Consider the following 22,839-nt stretch of genomic DNA (forward strand, 5'->3'; position numbering starts at 1 on the left):
AAACATTACTTTGCTACAGCAATCCATATGTAAAACTCTGAGTTCAAACGGTACAATCTTTCTTTTTACAGTATAACATTTTGCAGTACTAAATTTAATGCATTTATACATTTACCTCACACTTGAACCCTATTGTTTTGGTTAAGATTTGTATTAATATTATCTTTTTTCTACTGTAGTTTGTATCGGTCACAGCAAATCGTAAGGCCTAGAGAGCTGAAACTTGGTCAGATAGTAGTAGTCCGTCTGTCTGTGACAAGTGTAATAGATTAAAACACATTTAGTGTAACCCTAAAACCTGTGACACCATTTACTGTAACATTTTGAAACCATAAATATTGTAGTCTAAACATAAAGCAACCATTACTAATTATATGTCATTTGAAAGCTTAAAATATTTAGTTTCCCGATCTGGTGACTTATTTTTGATGGATATTACTGATTTTACTTGTATCACTGATATTACTTGTTGATATGCAACATTAGTGTGGTAAAGCATTACTTTGCTACAGCAATCCACATGTAAAACTAATTCAAAAGGTACAATCTTTATACTGTATAACATTTTGCAGTAATATGTTTATTCATTTAATAATTGCTTTGAAGCAGTGACAGATGAGAAGTACAGTGAATATGTCACAATAACAGCGCTGGTTGGCCGGACGGACGATCTCTGCTGAATCATAGTGCAGTTCCTCCACCCAAATTACTCAATAACCTACCAATGATGGTCATGATGATAGTGTTTTTCTCGAGCTGAATATACTGTGAATTTTAGCTTGTATGTCAGTCTGAGACCCACAGGAACGATGCGCGGGAGTTTGGTGTGTGTAGCAGCGGTGATCCTCTCATTACCGCTGCTCTCCTTCAGTCAGCCGCTGTGAGTATTTATAATAATAATACTGCTTTAGTGAACAAACTTTTCATTTTTTGCTTGTTTGTTTGGCAGCACTGATTTTCATCAGACACACTGAGAGCAGTTTTGTTTATAAAAATGTTATAATGTGTGTAAAAATGTGACTTCAGCTACATCCTCTCGGCCCCAAACAAACTGAAGCTGGGCTCTGCAGAGAGGGTGTTTGTGGAGGCGCAGGACTATGCAGGAGCCAGTCTCAACGTCAGGATCTCAGTCAGACGCTTTAAAGATGACCAGCGGGAAGTGGCCAGCACATCAGTCACGCTGACCGCTGCCAAAAACTTCCAGGATCTGGTGGAGATCGAGGTAAAGTGATTTACTATGGTGAAAATGAGCGTGCACACTGAAAGTCAATGGACAGTATGAAAATACTTCTTTTTCTTCTAATGTTGGGGTCATTTTGGAAAGTCACCAAATATTATTTAGGGTTTTTTTCTGTTTTTTTTTTACAGTTTCATTTTTAAACCATTATATTGTAGTCTAGACATAAAGCAATCATGATAAACTACATCATTTGAAAGCTTAAGATGTCTAGTTTCCATCTATGACTGAGTTTTGATAGATATTACTGAGCAACAATTGCTTATTAATCTGCAACAAGGATACTCATCAGAGTTGTAAATTACTTTGCTACAGCAATCCACTGTAAAACTCTGTTTAGATGTTTCAAACACCACCAAACGACCTCAGAAGTATGTCTACGTTACAAATACAGACAAAAGTACAACTAAATATGATTCAGTCAGCAGTAGAAACTGGATGTAAACTAGTGGTCATGTTTGGTACTGTGTTCAAACAAAACCTTACTGAAAGCTCATTTTTTGAGATATTGACTTCCAATTTGTAATATGATTTGTTCAGATATTTATTTAGCTTTGAGTCAATTTTAGGCTAAAACCGGTTTTGTAAAATACATATTAGCTAATTTTTTAAGCTACAATTTTATCTTTTTTAAAATGAGACCAAGCTTAAATCTGTTTGTCGGATTTCATTCAATTAAGTCATTTTCATGTCTATTTTAAAAAGTGGGGGCTTAAGAATTCCTAGATATTTGGATGAGAAACAAGACAAAAGCTCTTAATAAGAAAAGCATTTTTGTTTTTTCGGTAGTGCAGGATGTTCTTTCTGGGTTTTCAATGTAAGTTTCTGCCTTCAGGTTCCTTCCAACTCATTCACGTTTGACAAAGCGGCTCAGCAGTATGCTGTTGTGCAAGCTCAGTTTCCAAACAGACTGCTGCAGAAACAGATCTTGGTGACCTTTCAGTCTGGACACATCGTTTTACAGACCGACAAGACCATCTACACGCCGGACAGCACAGGTGCGTTCTGGGAGAATTCTAGATCTTTTCGGGCACTCTAAATGAGTTTACATCATTTGATCAACTCTATCAGTCGTTTAGGCTGAGGGTATTAGTCCTTTAAGACTGGGCCCCTTTAGGGCGGGGCTATCAGTCATTTAGGGCAGGGCTATCAGTCATTTAAGGTGGAGCTATACATCCTTTAGGGTGGGGCTATTAGTAATTTAAGGAGGAGCTGTGAGTCATTTAGGGCGGGCTATCAGTTATTTAGGGAGGGGCTATTAGTCATTTAGGGCAGAGCTATACATCCTTCAGGGTGGGCTATCAGTCATTTAGGACTGAGCTATGAGTCATTTAGGTTGGGGCTATCAGTTATTTATCAAGGAGCTATCAGTCATTTTGGGCGGAGCTATAGATTCTTCAGGGTGGGGCTATCAGTCATTTAGGGAGGAGCTATCAGTCATTTAGGGTGAAGCTATACAGCCTTCAGGATGGGGCTATCAGTCATTTAAGGAGGAGCTATCAGTCATTTAGGGTAGAGCTATACAGCCTTCAGGGTGTGGCTATCAGTCATTTAGGGAGGAGCTATCAGTCATTTAGGGTGGAGCTATCAGTCATTTAGGGGGGAGCTATACAGCCTTCTGAGTGGGGCTATCAGTCATTTAGGGAGGAGCTATACAGCCTTCAGGGTGGGGCTATCAGTCATTTGGGGAGGAGCTATCAGTCATTTAGGGTGGAGCTTTCAGTCATTTACGGTGGAGCTATACAGCCTTCAGGGCGGGGCTATCAGTCATTTAGGGAGGAGCTATCAGTCATTTAGGGTGGAGCTATACATCTTCAGTGTGAGGCTATCAGTCATTTAGGGAGGAGCTATCAGTCATTAAGGGTGGTAATATCAGTTCCTTAGGGCAGGACTACCAGCCGTTTAGGGTGGGTCTATCAGGGTGTGTCTCTTCATCCATTCATCAATCTCCCTATATTTTGTCAGCAACACCCGTCTTGCAACAGTCCAACCTGTCTCCAAAGGAAAAAATCATCCCTACTTTTTTTCTTATTCTCTGTTTCAAGTGGATGTACAGTACGTCACGATAAAGAGAAAAGGGACCATCTTAACTTCTGTTTCATCCCAACTTTAATCTTATTTTTGTTTCTCATTTCTAACACTCGTGTCTTTTCCCTGCAGTTCATTACAGGGTGTTTTCTCTGAGTCCAGACATGACGAGGCCTTTTAAGAGTGGAGTCAGAGTGGAGATATTGGTCAGTTGTGTTATTCTGCATGTGTTTTCAGTGCTTCAGTCAAATGTTTTTTAAAGTTTAATCTTCAATGTTGACAGACTCCTGACGGCATCAGTCTTGAGAGTAAATCTGTGTTTCCTGATGGAGGAGTTGTGTCAGGAACATTCGGCATCACTGATCCAGCCAGGTCAGGGTTTTAATACTTCAAATCAAAACTAATACCATACTAAGACCATTTTGTTTAAAAAAAATGTGCGTTTAATTTCTAGTTTAATATGTGTGTTTAAATATGGCAAATCAGAATTGAGCTCACATAATCATAGCAGAACTCTAATCACACTCCTGGTTTTGTGGAAATCTCCTGTTGTCTTTCATGGACCTCTGCAGCCCAGGGCTCTGGAAACTTGTGGCCTGGCACAAGAACAGCCCTCAGAAAAACTTCACCAGTGAGTTTGAAGTCAAGGAATACGGTAAGTGCTTCTAGACGAGTCTCTGAGGTCTTGCGAAACAACATCACACACAGAATCACTCCAGACATCTGCAATCCACTGATAACAGCTCTTCTTCTTTCAGTCCTGCCCAGCTTCGAGGTGTCTTTAAGTCCACACAAAGCCTTCTTCTACGTGAACGATGACAGTCTCTTAGTCGACATCCACGCCAAGTACTGCACTCTTTTTGCATGATTTAGAAGCAAGGTTATTTTTAGGCACACTAATACATTTTCGTTTTAAAAACGCCATTTCAGCCTTCCGTCCACATTGAGATGGCATTTTTAGTAAACGAAAATGTTGTCCAAATTGGGGATACATTTGTTGAAAACAGAGGCTTTGAAAAGGATGATGATTTTAGTCATGTGACCAATTCAGATATCATAGTGGATGACATTATAAAGCAGACATTTTAGTCATGTGACCAATTCAGATATCATGGTGGATGACATTATAAAGCAGACATTTTGGATGCAGTTTGTTTTGCTAGCTTTATTAAAGATGAATGTCAGTTTTGTCATATTGCCTCTCTTCAAAGTCGTTTTTCGAAAGCAGACCACAGATTCGTTACGGACAGTACATTTTGTTGTGACATTTCCAAGAGACGGAGCGTAAATAAACGGCAGGCGGATATGATTTAGGTAAATGTGTCTTAAGTCTGTGTGAGTGTTTATGGGTGATTCCCAATCATTAGATTAGAATCAACATGCAAATCAGCCAGAATAGTATCAAAACAGACTTTCATTGGTCATTTTTGTAAATTGCATGACTTGCATACCTGTTTCAAGTTTCAAGCCAGTAATCTGGTTTGCTCTATAATGCAGTGAAGTGGTGCGTGTGTACAATGAAGTGGTGCAATACGCACACACTGTATTATTGATGGCAGACATGTGAGGAAAACGTTTTCTCTTGCGCTTGAACCACGTCTGACAGATTAAAACGGCTTTAACACGCACCTTTCAAAGTTTTATGTCACAAAAACACTCCGTGATCTACTCAAAATGCTATTGAAATCCATTTTCGGAGCGAAAATTACTTGTTGTAAACGCTGTAAACGGAAGTTCTAAACATTCCACCTGAAGACGCTGGTCGCTGACGCCCTCCATGTAGCAGCCAAGTAAAAGGCCTATAGGTGAATTGAGTAAACTAAATTGGTCGTATTGAATGTGTGTGAATGAGTGTGTATGGATGTTTCCCAGTACTGGGTTGCAGCTGGAAGGGCATCCGCTGTTTAAAACATATGCTGAATAAGTTCGCGGTTCATTCCGCTGTGGCGACCCCTGATAAATAATTTTCAGCACTCATTGTGAGGTGTGAAATGACCTGATCTGTGAGACACACCAGTAGATGGCGCCAAACACAGTCAAGAGCTTAAGTAAATCCAAAAACGTCTTTTCTATATAAACTTAAAACATGCGTGTTAACTTTTCTTTATCTGCCAAATTGTAAACTAGACTTTTTAACATAAAAAATGTGTCTGAATTCATTTAAATTTGTACTTTTATTCGTTTAACGAGCATTCGTATGGTTTTCAGTGCATTGGCTGTTCAAACTATTATTTTATTTTTATAATATTATTATTTTACAACATTAAACGTAAGACCTAAAGATTAAACATTACACTTTGCCCTGCTCGACACTGGATGTGTTCTGTTTACTCTGCTAAACTACAATTATGACAATGTAAACTAAATGAATAAAAAATAAATATAAGTGGGTTCACAAAATTAAAACATAAACTAATAAAACAAACTAAATCTGAACTGAAATTTTAAGCAAATGTAAATAGTGTACGGAAAAAACAAATGGTGACCTTGTTTATAGCTAACAAATATAAATATTGCTGCTGATTATAATATATTGACTAATGTATATATGTGTTTTGTGCGTGTGGTGAAGGTATTTGTTTGGCGAGACAGTCAATGGTCATGGGTTTGTTGTGTTTGGTGTTGTGACTGAAGATAAAGGAAAGATTAGCATCCCCGGCTCCTTACAGAGAGTGCAGGTACTACGCACAATCACAGACTGGCTCTTTAAAACAAAATGTAAATCAAAAGAAAGTCTACAACACACATGTAAAGAGTCAACATGCACAGATGTGATCAGCCATAGATGTAAACTCTTGCTTCTGTGTTGAACTTCAGATCTGGGATGGAAGTGGGACTGCAGAGTTGACGAAAAGGCAGATCCTCCAGACCTTCCCTGACATCAGGCAGCTTGTCGGCAAATCACTGTACATCTCAGTGAGTCTGCTAACAGTGTCTGGTGAGTGCATACCATACCTTCCTTCTAGACAACACATGGACATTACCCAGCCTCAGAAACATTCATTTGGTGTGAATTTGCAATTGACCCTTCGCTAAGCCCCGCCCTCCTTAGTTACTGTTGTTATGCCTGTCAAGCTTTCGTGCCTGGCACATCTATTACAATAGGAAAGCGCTGGTGTCAGACATTGCCAGGGATATAATTAGTCATTTTTGGTGAACAGATGAGATAGCCAGACAAAATAGGACTGCAGAATGCATTACAGGGTTATGTTCACAACTTAATAGGCAACCGAATAGAAAATAATTTAATCAAAATTGAAGCTAGGTCAGCCTAGCCACCTCAAACGCTGACCATTTAACAGATTAGCTGATGCACAGCAGGAGAGGTGAAATTTTAAAATAATCTAATAACAAATTAAACCGTGATTTCTCTTTTATTAGCCAAAAAGCCTGATAGATTAATTATTGTGCACTTGATGGATTTGTGCCAAATATTAGCATCATTGACCCATAACAATGTACAGTACCTATTACTGTCAGTATGTTTGTGTGCTCTTTATCCAGTTTCTATTCTTATTTGCAGTTAAGTGGAAATAAAATAAATAAATAAATTGAAATGCAAATCAAAGTATAAATAGCAGAAGTGAACAGATAGATTTTCCCTACCAGCAAATATTAATCCGACACCAAATATTAAAGCAGACACTAACCCGCTATAACGCATCATCAATAGCCCCTTTCACACAGTGAAACCGGTAAATGGAAAATTGGAAAATTTTTCGGAATGACTTTACCGGTAAATTAAAAAAAGCGCTGTTCACACAGGAGAGGACGTTCCGAAACGGAGAGACCGTTCACACATCCATTCCAAAATAGCGGTAAATTCTGGCATCATTAACCAGGAATGAGCTCTAAACGGCTGCGCTTTTATTTGTAAACATTTGACTACATTACAAACTCTGTGGATGGATCAGTATTGTGAACAACTTCAATAAAAATGTAGAGGAACACTTTCGCATGTCGAGATGTACATGATATGTGTGTGTGCTGGCACTCACGGGCTGCTTCACGGGCACAAACGACGCGTCAAGAAAATGAAGGAAGCAGTGCTTGAAGGTAAACAAACAACGGCTTATCATAAGCATCTTATCGATAATTATTTACACAGTCGGCATTAAGAAGGAGCATAAAAATGTTATCTGACTAACATCTAGCAGCTAAATGTGTCTGGAAAAATATTCAAAGGCTTTTATTCTCATAAAGCACGCGGACGTGAATGCGTCTGACTGTTCTCATTAGTTAAAGTAGACGTCTTACGTCAGCACGTTCTAGACGTGAACGCGCTCTTTCCGGCAATCTTCCTTCTGCGTTCACACAGCGCAGCATTCCGGCAAATTACCAGTAATGTTACAACTTCTCTTTCCGGAAAATTGGCAGAACAAATTTACTGTATGTTCAAAAAGGACCTGTTCACACATGCACACAACTGTCGGGGATTTTCCGGAAAGGTCTGTATGTGTGAAAGGGGCTAATGACTAAATCCATAAAAAGATGGATGAAAACATCAGTGAATTGTGGCTCTGACATGGACATGAGGGTTATATATGACTGAAAATCAGCTGCGGGTGAAGTATATTGATCGCAAGTGCTCAGTTTGTGATCAGATCTCGGTTTAGTTCTGTTGATGTAATTTCAAATATTCGTAGCTTGAAACAGATGGAAATATGACTGCAATTAATCTGACTGAGCATCTGAGCAGAAAAACGAAAAAGACAGCTGGGAAACATAACCTGCTTTGTATTTTTGTAGGAAACACAGTTTAGATCCGTTTAGGGTGAGAGGTGTGTGAGTTATTGCCGTCTATGACTGACTGTGTCAGGAATATCGACAACAAAAACAACTTATCTCCGCTCTTTTAGCACCCCTCACAAAGCTTGATCCACGCTGGCATTTCTCCTCTTGGGTTTTAGGTTCTGGAAAGGGAAAAGAATTCCACCACCCCGTCCAAACTTTTAGGATGACGAGTATCAGATTTGCACAATCGATATGAACAACACTTTGGCTTGTTTCCCTCGCTCGAAAGCTTGACAGACCTCCTGTGCGTGGCTACGGTTGCTAAACCACGATTGGTTTGTGGCGGTTTTCGGGTGTGGCTTAGCGAAGGGTCAGTTATTATCAGACTTGTGTGTGTTCCAGGCAGTGAAATGGTCGAAGCTCACAAGAGAGGCATTCATGTTGTGACGTCTCCTTACACCATCTATTTTAAACGAACACCGCAGTTCTTCAAACCCGGAATGCCCTTCGATGTTTCGGTAAAGAATCTGGCATATATAATCACCCTACTTATAAAAAAAAACTCTTGGGCTTTACATAAGTAGCTTTGTTTCACCATTGTCGTTAAATTATTAAGTAATAAATGTGTGCATAATTAGTCAACTCAACAGTTCTAAGTGCTTTACTCACCTTTTTTAAGTAACTAATTGCTTTTTTTCAGTGAAAACTTTTAAGAATTTCTGTCTTCCTCTAAATATAAAGGTCTACGTAACAAACCCTGATGAGACGCCTGCTAAAAATGTAGAAGTGGAGGTCAATCCTGGAGGAGTCAGAGGTCAAACTAAAGCCAATGGCATTGCGAAAGTGACCATCAACACTCCAGGAGGATCGTCTACATTGGAGATCACTGTAAGACCTGCCATCTCATCAGTCAGTTTGGCAGATATTGCGAATGTATTTCAGTACACGGCACATCACATTTGATTATTTCCAGGCAAGGACCAGAGACCCACAATTGACCAGCAGACAGCAAGCAGAGAAGAAGATGACGGCTCATGCATACATTCCCAAAGGTGGCTCTGGAAACTTCCTGCACATCGGCATTGATGCTGCAGAGCTAAAGATTGGAGACTCAATGAAAGTCAATCTGAACCTGGGAAGAAGTCCAGGAGTCAGAGATCAAGATTTCACCTACATGGTGAGAGTCTCATCACGACTCAAGCAGAGGTTTTCAAAGTATTGGTTCACCCTAAAAAAAGGAAAGTCACCCTGATGTCGTTTCAATCCCCTGAGACCCTCCATTTGCTTGTTTAAGTCGCCATGAAACAAAATTTAAGATTGTCCCCATCTGAAAGGATTGATAGACCGGCCCTAAAGGACTCATTGCCCTGCCTGAAAGAACGGATAGCCCGCTCAAAAGTCCTGAAGACGAATGAAAGTCTCAGGGGTTTAAGAGTTTTTGGGTGAGCTAATGCTTAAAGTTTAAGTCCTGTTCTTAAGTGGGTTTTCATCTGCTTCCTTTCCAGATTTTGAGTAGAGGTCAGATTGTGCAAGCAGACAGATTTAAGCGGAGAGGACAAACCCTAGTGTCTCTGTCGGTACCTGTGACCAAAGACATGGTGCCGTCCTTCCGCTTTGTGGCTTATTACCATGTGGGCTCATCTGAGGTGGTGTCTGATTCAGTTTGGGTCGATGTGAAGGACACCTGCATGGGATCGGTAATTAAGCTCTGGTCTCAATGCATTTTGAGTCAACCGTGGCTTGTTTTCTGATCCATGTTCTGTGTTCATATAGCTTAAAGTGGAAGTTCATGATCCGGTGGATGTTTATGAGCCTGGTGAAGATTTTGAGCTGAGAATAACAGGAGATCCTGGAGCCAAGGTTGGGTTGGTGGCTGTGGATAAAGGTGTTTATGTCCTCAACAACAAACACAGAATAACTCAATCAAAGGTATGTAGAGTCAGAGTTCAAGCTTTTGTTTCCAGAAAGCAGCAGCAATGGGCTATATGCATGGCAAGTGTTTTTCAGCCACCAAAAACCTTCCGGAGAAAGATTCATGTGGCTATTTTGAATTTCATAAGATTGCTTTTATAGCGTCAATGTTGTATTGTAATTAAAAAATAATCACTTAAATAGAGTTCAGGATTTATTCAGTTGTTCAAGCTTAAAACCAGATGAAAATACTATGTAAAATTTCAAATAGATGTCCACATTTTAAAGACATGCCACAGAACAATGTAATTTAATGCAATGCTTCTTGTCTGGTGTGAAACCCACTTTCAGTTTTGTATCTTAATTAGGCAGTGAAGATCATGGACTTTAAATAATCAGATCTTAAACATGGCGATTTAAAATGGCATGACAGTTAAAAATGAAAAGTCCCCGTACATATACCTCATTTTTTACTAATTAGAATTGACATATTTCTGTTTACTTTTATATCCGGCTGATACCTCTGACAGATCTGGGATGTTGTTGAGTCACACGACACTGGCTGCACAGCAGGAAGTGGAAAAGACAGCATGCAAGTTTTCAGCGATGCCGGCCTGCTGTTTGAGTCTAGCTCTGCAGGAGGCACCAGCGTCAGAACAAGTGCTACATTTAACTAATAAAATAATCCATATATACACTTTTCTAACCTCTCAAAAGATTGAATCTTCTTAATTTCACTATTAATTTATGTCTTTTTCAGACTCTGAATGCCCTTCCCCATCTCGAAGAAAAAGAAGAGAAACCTTAGTAAATCTCCACAAAACTCTATGTAAGAAAAAGTCAAGCTGTAAAAATGAAGAAGAAAAAATATATATCTACAAACATCAGTTACGGATATTTACAACTTTTTTCCAAACCCCAAATTTCATATGGACTCATAGACCCCACATTTACGGTCAATGTACAAGAAATGGCATTCAGCCCTGTTGACAAGTCACAGATGAAAATTTTTGTATATCAAGAAACTGTGGTTCCCATTTGACCAGCTCAGTATCAAGATGAAATGTATGCTCTAATGCTGTGTTCACACCCGATGTGGAAGACGCATCAAGCGCAAGTGATTTACATGTTATGTCAATGCAAAGACGCTAATAGACATCATGCAACGCGATACGTGCGAATGGCGCGACACGAATGACACAAATGGCGTGAATAGCACTGTGCGAATGGTGCGATGCGGTGCACATTGTGTTTTGCACACTTAACATGCGAAACGCTTGAGTTCAAAAATCTAAACTTCAGCGGACATTCACGCCGCGTTACCCAATCAGGAGCTTGCTCTGGTGGGGGCTTGATTATTATGTAGCGCTGTTGTTAGTATCCCGGGGGGGGGGGGGGAATAGCGTGATTTATCAACGCATTCCACGTCTGGTGTGAACACAGCATAAGAGTTTGTGTGTGTATTTTAGCAATTGAAATTCAGCAAAAATATTAGGAAACACAAGCCCATTCTCTACAGAAGGGCACATTTAGCTTGCTTTTGGCACACAAATAATTCCAAATAGAGTCCTTAAATTTGACCTGAAAGATGTTTAAGACAACTTTTTACCACAGAGTACAAGATTAAGCATTTGGCACCATAAATAGCTATTTAGACAAACAACATTTGGTCCTCTCATTTCTCCCTCTTTACCTCCAGTGGACAAGTACTCTGGCCTGACAAGGGAATGCTGTATAGATGGATTGAAGGCTTTAGATGTTTTGGAAATCAGCTGTGAGTATCGGTCAACATTCATTGTGGATGGAAAAGAGTGTAAAGACGCATTCCTGGATTGCTGCAATCGGCTCACCAGCCATCTCAAAGAGCCTGCTGAAGAGGAAATAATTCTTGCCCGAAGTGAGCACATTCTCAATAGTAGTATACTTTTAATTAAGCAATAAATCTATATTCTACAATTGTAGAAACACCGCTAATTAAAAAAATAAACAGTATTTAAAGGTCATAATTGTTGTTCGTTGTTTTGTGCAAATAAATCAATTGCACTTTCATCCGCAGGTGAAGATGAGGAGTTTGTGAACTCTGATGACATTGTGTCACGCACGCTCTTCCCTGAAAGTTGGCTTTGGGAAGAAGTGATGTTGCCCAAATGTTCAGGGAACCGTCAGTGGTGAGTTTCACCTGCAGTTTACGGCAAACACAGGTCACCAGGGATTTTGAAAATTTAGTAAAATATCATCTTTCTTTTAGTCAAGTAACCACCTTACCCAGGAACGGACTCCAGCTGAAAGATTCTATAACTACCTGGGAAATCACAGCTATCAGCTTGTCCAACACTCATGGTAACAGACTTATCTGTATTCACCTGAGTAGAGCTAGGACGATAAATTGAGGCATTGCATTCAGGGGATCACTTCTTAGATTTTCAGAATGCATCACGATTCATTTCTAGAATGGATTCTGAGTTTAGTCTTTAATGGCAGATGTTGCTCTAGGCTAATTTTACCAACAGACTGTGCTCTCCGCTAGTTTTTAAACAGCAGATGGCTCTCTAGGCTAGATTTAACAGCAGATGGCACTCTAGGACAGTGTTTCCCAACCCTGTTCCTGAAGGCACACCAACAGCACACATTTTCAACCTCTCCCTAATCAAACACACCTGAATCAACTCAGCAGAACATTAGAAAAGACCCCAAAACCTGACACGAATGGGTCAGATAAGGGAGACATACAAAATATGTACTGTTGGTGTGCCTCCAGGAACAGGGTTGGGAAACACTACTCTAGGTTACATTATAACAACCGATGGCACACAAGGTTAAATTATAACACCAGATGGCACTCTAGGCTAATTTTACCAACAGACTGCGCTCTAAGCTAGTTTATAAGCTGCAGGTGGCACTCTAGGCTAGTTTTTTAAAAGCAGATGGCGCTCTATGCTAGTTTTACCAGCAGATAGTGCTCTAGACTAGTTTATAAACTGCCACCTCTGGGCTAGTTTTTAAAAAGCAGATGATGCTCTGGGCTACTTAACATCAGATGGCTTTCTAGGCTATATTTAACAGCAGATTGCACTCTAGGTTAGTTTATAACTAGATGGCATTCTAGGCTAATTTTACCAACAGACTGCGCTCTAGGCTAGTTTTTAAACTGCAGATGGCACTCACTCAAAGCTAGTTATTAAAAAGCAGATGGCTCTAGGTTAGATTATAACAGCAGCTTGTGCTCAAGGCTAATTTTATCAGCAGACTGCGCTCTACACGTTTTTTTTTAGCAGCAGATGAGCCTCAAGGCTGCTATTGAACAACAGGTGGTGTTCTAGGCTAGTTTTAACAGCAGATGGTGCTCTAGGCTAGTTTTGAAACAGCAGATTGTGCTCTAGGCTAATTTTACCAGCAGACTGCGCTCTACACTATTTTTTTAAACAGTAGATTGCGCTCTAGGCTAATTTTAAAAACAGACTGCGCTCTATGCTAGTTTTTAATAGCAAATGGAGCTCTAGGCTAGTTTTTTAACAGCAGATGGCGCTCTAGGCTAATTTAAAAACAGACTGCGCTCTATGCTAGTTTTTAATAGCAAATGGAGCTCTAGGCTAGTTTTTTTTAACAGCAGATGGCGCTCTAGGCTAATTTAAAAACAGACTGCGCTCTATGCTAGTTTTTACAAGCAGATTGAGCTCTAGGCAAGTTTTAGCAGCAGATGGAGCTCTAGGCTAGTTTTTTCTAGCAGATGGTGCTCTAGGTTAGTTTATAACAGCAGATTGTGCTCTAGGCTAATTTTACTAGCAGACTGCGCTCTACACTATTTTTTAAAACAGTAGATGGCGCTCTATGCTAATTTTAAAAACAGACTGCCCTCTATGCTAGTTTTTAAATAGCAAATGGAGCTCTATGCTAGTTTTTTTTAACAGCAGATGGCGCTCTAGGCTAGTTTTTACAAGCAGATTGAGCTCTAGGCAAGTTTTAGCAGCAGATAGAGCTCTAGGCTAGTTTTTTAGCAGCAGATGAGCCACAAGGCTCATATTGAACAGCAGGTGGCGCTCTAGGCTAGTTTTAACAGAGGATGTTGCTCTAGGCTAGTTTTTACCAGCAAATGGCGCTCTAGGCTAGTTTTGAAAAAGCAGATGGCGCTCTTGGCTAGTTTTTAAAAAGCAGGTAGTGCTCTAGGCTAGTTTTTACCAACAGATGGCCCACTAGACTAGTTTATAACAGCAGACGGTCTTCTGGGCTAGTTTTTACTAGCAGGTGGCGCTAGTTTTTAAAAAGCAGATGATGCTCTGGGCTATTTTTAACATCAGATGGCTTTCTTAGCTATATTTAACAGCAGATGGCACTCTAGGTTAGTTTATAACTAGATGGCATTCTAGGCTAATTTTACCAACAGACTGCGCTCTAGGCTAGTTTTTAAACTGCAGATGGCACTCACTCAAAGCTAGTTATTAAAAAGCAGATGACTCTAGGTTAGATTATAACAGCAGCTTGTGCTCAAAGCTAATTTTATCAACAGACTGCGCTCTACATGTTTTTTTTTAACAGCAGATGAGCCTCAAGGCTGCTATTGAACAGCAGGTGGTGCTCTAGGCTAGTTTTAACAGCAGATGGTGCTCTAGGCTAGTTTTTACCAGCAGATGATGCTCTAGGCTAGATTTGAAACAGCAGATTGTGCTCTAGGCTAATTTTACCAGCAGACTGCGCTCTACACTATTTTTTTAAACAGTAGATTGTGCTCTAGGCTAATTTTAAAAACAGACTGCGCTCTATGCTAGTTTTTAATAGCAAATGAAGCTCTAGGCTAGTTTATTTGAACAGCAGATGGCGCTCTAGGCTAATTTAAAAACAGACTGCGCTCTATGCTAGTTTTTAAATAGCAAATGGCACTCTAGGCTAGTTTTTTAACAGCAGATGGTGCTCTAGGCTAGTTTTTACAAGCAGATTGAGCTCTAGGCAAGTTTTAACAGCAGATGGAGCTCTAGGTTAGTTTATAACAGCAGATTGTGCTCTAGGCTAATTTTACTAGCAGACTGCGCTCTACACTATTTTTTAAAACAGTAGATGGCGCTCTATGCTAATTTTAAAAACAGACTGCCCTCTATGCTAGTTTTTAAATAGCAAATGGAGCTCAATGTTAGTTTTTTTTTAACAGCAGATGGCGCTCTAGGCTAGTTTTTACAAGCAGATTGAGCTCTAGGCAAGTTTTAGCAACAGATAGAGCTCTAGGCTAGTTTTTTAACAGCAGATGAGCCACAAGGCTCCTATTGAACAGCAGGTGGCGCTCTAGGCTAGTTTTAATAGAAGATGGTGCTCTAGGCTAGTTTTTACCTGCAGATTGTGCTCTAGGCTAGTTTTGAAAAAGCAGATGGCGCTCTTGGCTAGTTTTTAAAAAGCAGGTAGTGCTCTAGGCTAGTTTTTACCAACAGATGGCCCACTAGACTAGTTTATAACAGCAGACGGGCTTCTGGGCTAGTTTTTACTAGCAGGTGGCGCTCTAGGCTAGTTTTTAACCGTACAGTCAAATGCTCAGGAATAACTTGAGGGCATTTGCCTGAATTGTGCAGTGTAAGTGGTCAAATGTACTTAAAGCTCAGCTTTTAAGCCACAACACCAAATTTAAAAAATGTTATGAATGATTATTGTAGGTTGATGTGGTGTGTGTAAGGAATTGGAGTCAAGTAGAGTACAATTGTATGTAAAGCACACTGCGCCTACTGCTGTTAAAAACTAAACTCAGTATTCCTACAAGATTGAACGGCAATGCATTTACAAATCTCAGAACTGATGAAGAATCATTTCTTGAATAGCAATCCTCCGATTTATCATTTAAGCCCTAATTTTAGGCCATTTTTAATTAAGATTATCCCTATACATCAATTAAAACTTTTTTGGAAACATTGTGTTTTTGCCAAGCCATACATGCATTATACCAGAAGCTGCTCTTTGTTTTCTTCTACAAAGGTATCTGTGTGGCAGATGTCCATGAGATGGTAGTGGCGAAGAACTTCTTTATTGACCTAAAGATTCCATATTCAGCTGTGCGCAATGAGCAGATCGAAATCAAAGCCATTATCCACAACTTATACAGTAAGGCAGTAAAGGTAAGATTGGAAGAATGATTTACCATAGCAAATCTTATCTGACAAAATATGGTCATTTTCAGCTCTTCTTTGCTTATAAACTTTTAATTTTTTGTTGTAGGTACGGGTGGAACTGAAGGAAACCAAAGACATCTGCAGCCCAGCTAGTAGTAAAGGAAGACACGCAGTCACAGTGACAGTAGCATCTAAATCATCATATTCTGTGCCCTTCGTCATCGTCCCGTTGGCTTTGGGACGCCATGCCATTGAAGTAAAGGCCGCTGCTTCCGGACGTGGGAATGATGGTGTCAAAAAAAACCTTTTAGTCGTGGTAAGAACAACCCATCTTGATCAGAGTATAAAATAACAATATATGACACAGTATCACAAAACCAGTCATAAGGGTCAATTTGGAGATCCATACAAGCTGTTCGTTGATGTATGGTTTGTTAGAATAAGACTATATTTGGCTGAGAAACAACTATTTGGAAATCTGAGGGATAAAAAAAGTAAATTGAGAAAATCGCCTTTAAAGTTGATTAAAATGAAGTTGTTAGCAATGAATATTACATATCAAAAATTAAGTTTTAAAATTAAATGTGCTAAATGTCTTCATGGAACATGATCTTCACTTAATATTTTTGTATAAATGACTCGATTTTTGGATTAAAAGATTAGATTTGATTTCTGGTATAAAAAGAAAATTTCATTATTTTGACTCATTCAATGCATTGTTGGCTATTCCTTCCAATATACCTGTTAGTGTTGTCTCGATACTGGAATTCGATACCAATCGGTACTGAAATTTTAAAAACGTCAATTTCCCGCTAACATTTAAGCGCTTTTGAGCACGTTCTTAAAAAGCACTGATTTGCCATTGCAGGGTATATGCAGGAATCCTAAAGGTAATTTCCATACTTTTTAAAGACCTTCTGAGAATATTTCAAGACCTCATTGCTACTACAAGTTCTAATCAGTATCAAACCAAATCTGGAGCTTGGCTAGATGTGCCCCAGCCCGAACCAATCACGTAGATCGAGCACGCCATTGTTAATATTAGAAGGAAGATAAATATATTTATTCTTTTTTGGAGTCAAACACTTTGGACAATGCTTGAACAAAATTTAAGACCTCTTAAAAACGCGATTAAGACTTTGTAATACCTTATAAGGGGCTTAGTTTTCTCATAATTGATTTATCAACTTTATTACTTTTTAAGACCCCGTGGACACCCTGCATTGTGTTCACATGCTCAACAGAAATGACTGTGATTGGCCGTGAAGGTCATCAGTTCACCGAACTCACCGCTGTTTACTGAGTGTAACTACAGATACAGGGACACTGGAGCATTTTAAAGCTGCAAAGATCAGCTGGTCTGTTTATAAGTTAGCATACGAGCGATCCGCTGATGAATCCACTGATCTTCACGGCTTTAAAATGCTCCAGTGTCCCAGTATCTGTGGTTACACTAAGTAAACAGCGGTGAGTTCGGTGAGCCGATGACCTTCACAGCCAATCACAGTCATTTCATTTGAGCATGTGAACACAATGGCAAATCAGCGCTGTTTAAAAATGCGCTCAACATGGCTCAGATGTTAGCAGGACATGGATTGTTTTTAAAATGTCAGTATCGATTGGTACCAAATTCCAATATTGTGACAACACTACTCCGTACATACCAGTGTCCAAAAATATCTGTATATATAATGTAATATTACAATGTATATACTAGGGTTGTCACGATACTGTAATCCGATAACAATGAGTAATGAAATTGTAAAAACGTCCATTTCCCGCTAACAATTAAGCGCTGCTGAGCGTGTTCTTAAACAGCGCTGATTTGCCATTGTGTTCACGTGCTCAACAGAAATGACCATGAAGCTCATCAGTTCATCGAACTCACCGCTGTTTACAGAGTGAAACCACAGATACAGGGACATTGGAGCATTTTAAAGCCACGAAGATTAGCTGGTTTGTTTATAAGCTGACATACGAGTGATCCGCTGAAGAATCCACTGATCTTTGTGGCTTTAAAACGCTCCAGTGTTCCTATATCTGTGGTTACACTCAGTAAACAACGGTGAGTTCGGTGAGCTGATGACCTTCACAACCAATCACAGTCATTTCAGTTGAGCATGTGAACACAATGGCCAATCAGCGCTGTTTAAGAACGCGCTCAAATGTTAGCAGGAAATGGACGTTGTTAATTTCAGTACCGATTAGTAACGAATTCCAGTAAATTGACAGCACTAATAGCCATGCAATATAAAGACTGATTTTGTGCTCTAGCATCCAACATTATTGCAGATTGTGAATAGAACTCAACAAATGCCAAACCTGAGCTGAAATGGCACACATTCCTCTTGGTTTAAAGTCAGCAAAACATTCAGGACGCTCACTTGAATTCACATTCACTCATAAACTGCTGTTTTTAATGTGTGTCTTCAACTGTGATGGTTTGTATTAAACTCCTGCATTGTGTTTATCCTCTCACACTTGCTCTTCATTTTAGTCGGAAGGCGTTTTGAACAAGATTAGTGAAAATCTACAATTTAGTCCTTTCAAGAAAGGTAAGACGATTGTAACAAAACACAAACACACATAAAAAGTAAGCTCTCTTTCACACTTATAAAAACATTAATGCATCTAATACTTCAATAAATCAAGAACATCCCATGCTGCAAGTCACGTTACATGACTTTTCCGATTTTCACGTAAAACTGGACTTTGCAGAGGAACAAATGCAGACTAATCAATGCAATAATTGTTTTATCTCAATTTTTTTCATTAATATTGGAGTAATTAATCGCACAAACTTTTCATAATGGCCATTCAAATATCTGCATGCACAAATAATAGGCAAACATGACTTTCTGATCCGAAAACAGGTGGTGAAGATGTTCAGGTTATCAGGAGTCATATACTGAAGGACCAAGCGCCCAACACACCTTCAAGCACATATGTACAAGCAATAGGTGATGTCTATGATATCTACTGTATGTTTGTAAAATAAACAAATGCTTTATTTTTACCAGAGTGTCATGTTCTTTGTGTGTTCAGGAGATACAATCACTATAACCATTGAGAAGGCAATTAGTGGTGCAGCCATGGGCTCCCTGATCATCCAGCCCGGTGGTTGCGGGGAGCAGAACATGATGGGCCTAACAATGCCTGTCATTGCAACACATTATTTGGACAAAACCAATCAGTGGCACACAGTGAGAGCTGGGCTTAGACAGACAGCTACTGACTACATCAGGAAAGGTAAACTAATATAATTCATTCATTCATTTTCCTTCGGCTTAGTCCCTTTATTCTTAAGGGGTCGCCACAGCGGAATGAACCGCCAACTTATCCAGCAAATGCTTTACATAGTGGATGCCCTTCCAGCCGCAACCCAGTAGTGGGAAACACCCATACACACTCATTCACACACTCATACACTACGGCCAATTTAGTTTATTCAATTCCCCTATAGCGCATATGTTTGGACTGTGGGGGAAACCGGAGCACCCGGAGGAAACCCACGCCAACACGGGGAGAACATGCAAACTCCAGCCAGAAATGCCAACAGATCCAGTCGGGACTCGAACCAGCAACCTTCTTGCTGTGAGGAGTGCTAACCAGAGCCACCATTTCGCTAGAAATTAATATCATCTTATAGAAATTAATCTAAGAGTCACACTCTTTCTCTCTTCATATGCACCAGAAACTTTCCTACAAACAGTCCATAGAAAGACTCAACATATACATGTTTTTAAAATCCTAAACTAACCTTTGTAATCTATATTTTGCTGCTTGAAGTGCTTCTTTTATACTCATTCATAAGTCGTTGTTGGGATAAAAGCATCTGCTAAATGAATAATTATAACGCAAAATGATCTATGGAGATATAGCTAACACTTTAGTTTATGTATCAACTTTCAGTAGTAACTAGTGACTTATTACCTGCCTATTATTAAGATATTGGGCCCTATCATACACCTGGCACATTAAGGGCTCAAGATGTGCATATCACGATTTGTTGCTATTTTTAGACCGGCACAACTGTCATTTTCACGTTTTGCGCCACGTTATTTAAATAGCAAATCCATTTATGCCACTTAGTGCACTCATGAGTGTGCTGGTCTGGAAAGGAGGTGTGTTACGGCGCATTGTAAGCACGTTGCTATTTTAAGGAACTGAAATAGACCGCACCATTGAACAACTGAAAGCTGCTGTTAGTTATGCGCCTAAGTGAGTCCAAACGCTTACACATTGCTTAATACACACAAAATGTACAGCAGTACACAAATATCTTTACAGAAATGTTACAACAAAAAAAAATTCTACATAAGTATAAAAACCAGTGCCTCCATGCCTTATCTCGGGAGCACTTTTCAGTTTATTCATGACAATCTGCATACTGTATGTATAATGTTGTTATTATTATTAGCAGTATTATTTAATTTATGCATGTTTATATTTATTTTAATAAAAACTAGTTTAGATTTGTCCACCTGTGGGGTTTTGGAGACGTCTGCATCGCCATATGGGGCATCAGAACAGAACGTGTGTTTGGATTTTTTGACCACACTTCTTTATTATTGTTTATTTATTCGTTTGCTGGATATTAGAACTGAATTTAGAAATAGTTTTGAAACAAATCTTTTTGCTTAAACTAAATTAAATATGTCGGCTAAAGGATGTCTTAAGTGGAGTGAGTTTCCACCGTTTCCTGACTCCACCAAAGTAAAGGCGTAAAGAGTAAAAGTAAAGTAAAGAGAAAGTAAAGAGGCCGAATGGGGAGGCTCGTTCTTTATCCTCGTGCTGTAGATGCTCTGTTTAACTCTTTTCTCGCTTGAAGCGTTCAGTTTTTCTACTTACAAAGTCCGCCATGTAAATGCAAATGCACCATGGCGTGACACAACTGACTCTTAAAGGGAATGTGAGATGAGACTCTGATTGGTTTAATGCACGTTATGCTCAAAATACACCCATAACTCATTAAGAGAATAAGCACAACCCTGTTAGACCATGCGCCAGCACGCAGACAGTATTTTTCCGTCCTTAAAACAGTAAAAGTGGATTCAGACATGCCTATAATGCTTTCACGCCATGCGCTTTAGACTTTGCGCCTAGATCTTTAAAACAAAGCCCATTTGACTGTTTATTAGCACTTATAAAGTACCTATCCTGCATGATCTTATTGTACATCCCTAATCATACTCCAATAACTATTAAAATAGTAGGCTAATTTAGATTATTAGATTATTATTCGATTATTGAGGCAAAAGTCATAGCTAATGGTTTATTATTAATAGTGAGAATCGTACCTTAAAATAAAGACCCAAATATATGCAGATTCCATATTTAACACACAAGTTCATGTTTGGATTTGATTGATATAAAATAAATATGCAACATAGAATTCAAAGTATTGCAAAAAACGGCTGTTTATATATTCATTTTTCAGCTCTTATCTACAGCTATTTATATTTACATATATCAGATTCTCGTATGAGTATTCTGCTCTTAAGTGTTTGTTTTGCATTCTGTCCTTTTTGTGTTGAACAGGCTACAACCAAGAGCTAGCGTATCGTAAATCTGACGGCTCCTTTGCTGCATGGAAGCATCGGCCGAGCAGCACCTGGTAACAACCATATTCCTCAATAATCCTGTTTGCTTAGAAATAACAATCCAGTCTCTTGCCATGATTAACACCATTCCCCTGCACTGCAACATTAAATAAAATATCTGTGGGTTCAAATAGCACATTTCACATGACATTTATTGTTATTTACCTCAGATCTTGCAAATAAAATAGCAAACATATAGCATAAAGATGATCGTCAGAACTTTGACTCGGTGCAGAACATCAGTCTCAGCATGTACTTTTAATAATGTTAATGAGGTTTAATGTTGATTAATTGCATGTCCGTCTAATTTGGAGTCCACTATTCTGCGCTTCTCAATGTATGTGGTGTTATAATGTCTCGTCGCATGTTTTTCAGACACAGTGTAAGATTTAATTTCTCATTTCTTCTTAAGGTTGACGGCATATGTGGCCAAAGTGTTTGCCATGGCCAGTGACATCATACACATAGACCAGAATGTGATCTGCTCAGCGCTCAGGTGGCTCATAATGAACAGGCAGTTGCCTAGTGGAGTCTTCAGAGAAGATGCGCCGGTTATTCACGGAGAAATGACGGTGAGTGAGACTGTTTAAAAAAAATTAGCTCAGAAAGTAAAGTTCACACAAATAAACTCTTGACTCTGCTTCATTTAATTCTGAACATAAACAACTTTTTTGTTAGGCAATGAATGTAAAATTCAGGTTAAACTTTTTTTTGCTCTGTGTTCCAAGATCTCTGAAGCCCACAGAGGAAAACAAGAAAACTTAATTTGTTATTCATTGTAATTATAAGGTGTGTTATCTAGGGATGCACCGATCCCGACACTTGGATCGGATATCGGTTCAATACCACATATTTTTGCTGGATCTGGTATCAACCAGTTGGTACTGATCCAAATTCGGTCTTGTGTGTGCGCTATATTCGGTGTTATTTATAAGCCAACAAAAGCCACGATGGTTTCCTATTATAAGTTTCTGTTCTCTTATCCTTCCGACTGAGTTTATTCTTCCGAGGGGAATACTTTCAGTGCTGCGAATAGTTTGTAAAGCCTGGCTCACTGTGGTCAAAGTAGTTGATTAAATTAATAAAAGTAAAACTGACGGTGCAATATGGATCGTCATTAACAGAAAATTATTAAGCCTAATATAGTCTACTCTGAAACTGTGAATATTTCACTGTAATTTTATTTATATTCATGTTTTATTTAACAGACCAGTTTGTGTTTTGATAAGGGTCAATAGTGGTA

General features: G+C 39.1%; 1 protein-coding gene across 1 annotated transcript in view; it reads left to right on the forward strand.

Annotated features, from left to right (window-relative positions):
• The first annotated feature begins 781 nt into the window (after nt 1–781).
• The window catches only part of c3a.4 (complement C3a, tandem duplicate 4), a 39,266-nt gene continuing 17,208 nt past the window's right edge, over nt 782–22,839 (forward strand). The window contains exons 1-26 of the mRNA XM_056455891.1: nt 782–880; nt 1,027–1,222; nt 2,073–2,235; nt 3,398–3,471; nt 3,549–3,637; nt 3,838–3,920; nt 4,024–4,111; nt 5,838–5,943; nt 6,083–6,203; nt 8,402–8,517; nt 8,741–8,887; nt 8,973–9,176; nt 9,505–9,696; nt 9,773–9,928; nt 10,441–10,570; nt 10,671–10,739; nt 11,610–11,807; nt 11,967–12,078; nt 12,159–12,250; nt 15,860–15,999; nt 16,100–16,309; nt 18,491–18,548; nt 18,867–18,953; nt 19,039–19,242; nt 21,535–21,610; nt 22,009–22,168. Of these exons, the coding sequence (XP_056311866.1) occupies nt 810–880; nt 1,027–1,222; nt 2,073–2,235; nt 3,398–3,471; nt 3,549–3,637; nt 3,838–3,920; nt 4,024–4,111; nt 5,838–5,943; nt 6,083–6,203; nt 8,402–8,517; nt 8,741–8,887; nt 8,973–9,176; nt 9,505–9,696; nt 9,773–9,928; nt 10,441–10,570; nt 10,671–10,739; nt 11,610–11,807; nt 11,967–12,078; nt 12,159–12,250; nt 15,860–15,999; nt 16,100–16,309; nt 18,491–18,548; nt 18,867–18,953; nt 19,039–19,242; nt 21,535–21,610; nt 22,009–22,168 (3,342 nt within the window). The 5' untranslated portion in view covers nt 782–809. The remainder of the gene's footprint in view (nt 881–1,026; nt 1,223–2,072; nt 2,236–3,397; nt 3,472–3,548; nt 3,638–3,837; nt 3,921–4,023; nt 4,112–5,837; nt 5,944–6,082; nt 6,204–8,401; nt 8,518–8,740; nt 8,888–8,972; nt 9,177–9,504; nt 9,697–9,772; nt 9,929–10,440; nt 10,571–10,670; nt 10,740–11,609; nt 11,808–11,966; nt 12,079–12,158; nt 12,251–15,859; nt 16,000–16,099; nt 16,310–18,490; nt 18,549–18,866; nt 18,954–19,038; nt 19,243–21,534; nt 21,611–22,008; nt 22,169–22,839) is intronic.

The sequence above is a fragment of the Danio aesculapii genome, chromosome 1 (assembly GCF_903798145.1).
Source record: "Danio aesculapii chromosome 1, fDanAes4.1, whole genome shotgun sequence".
Taxonomy (NCBI): Eukaryota; Metazoa; Chordata; class Actinopteri; order Cypriniformes; family Danionidae; genus Danio; species Danio aesculapii.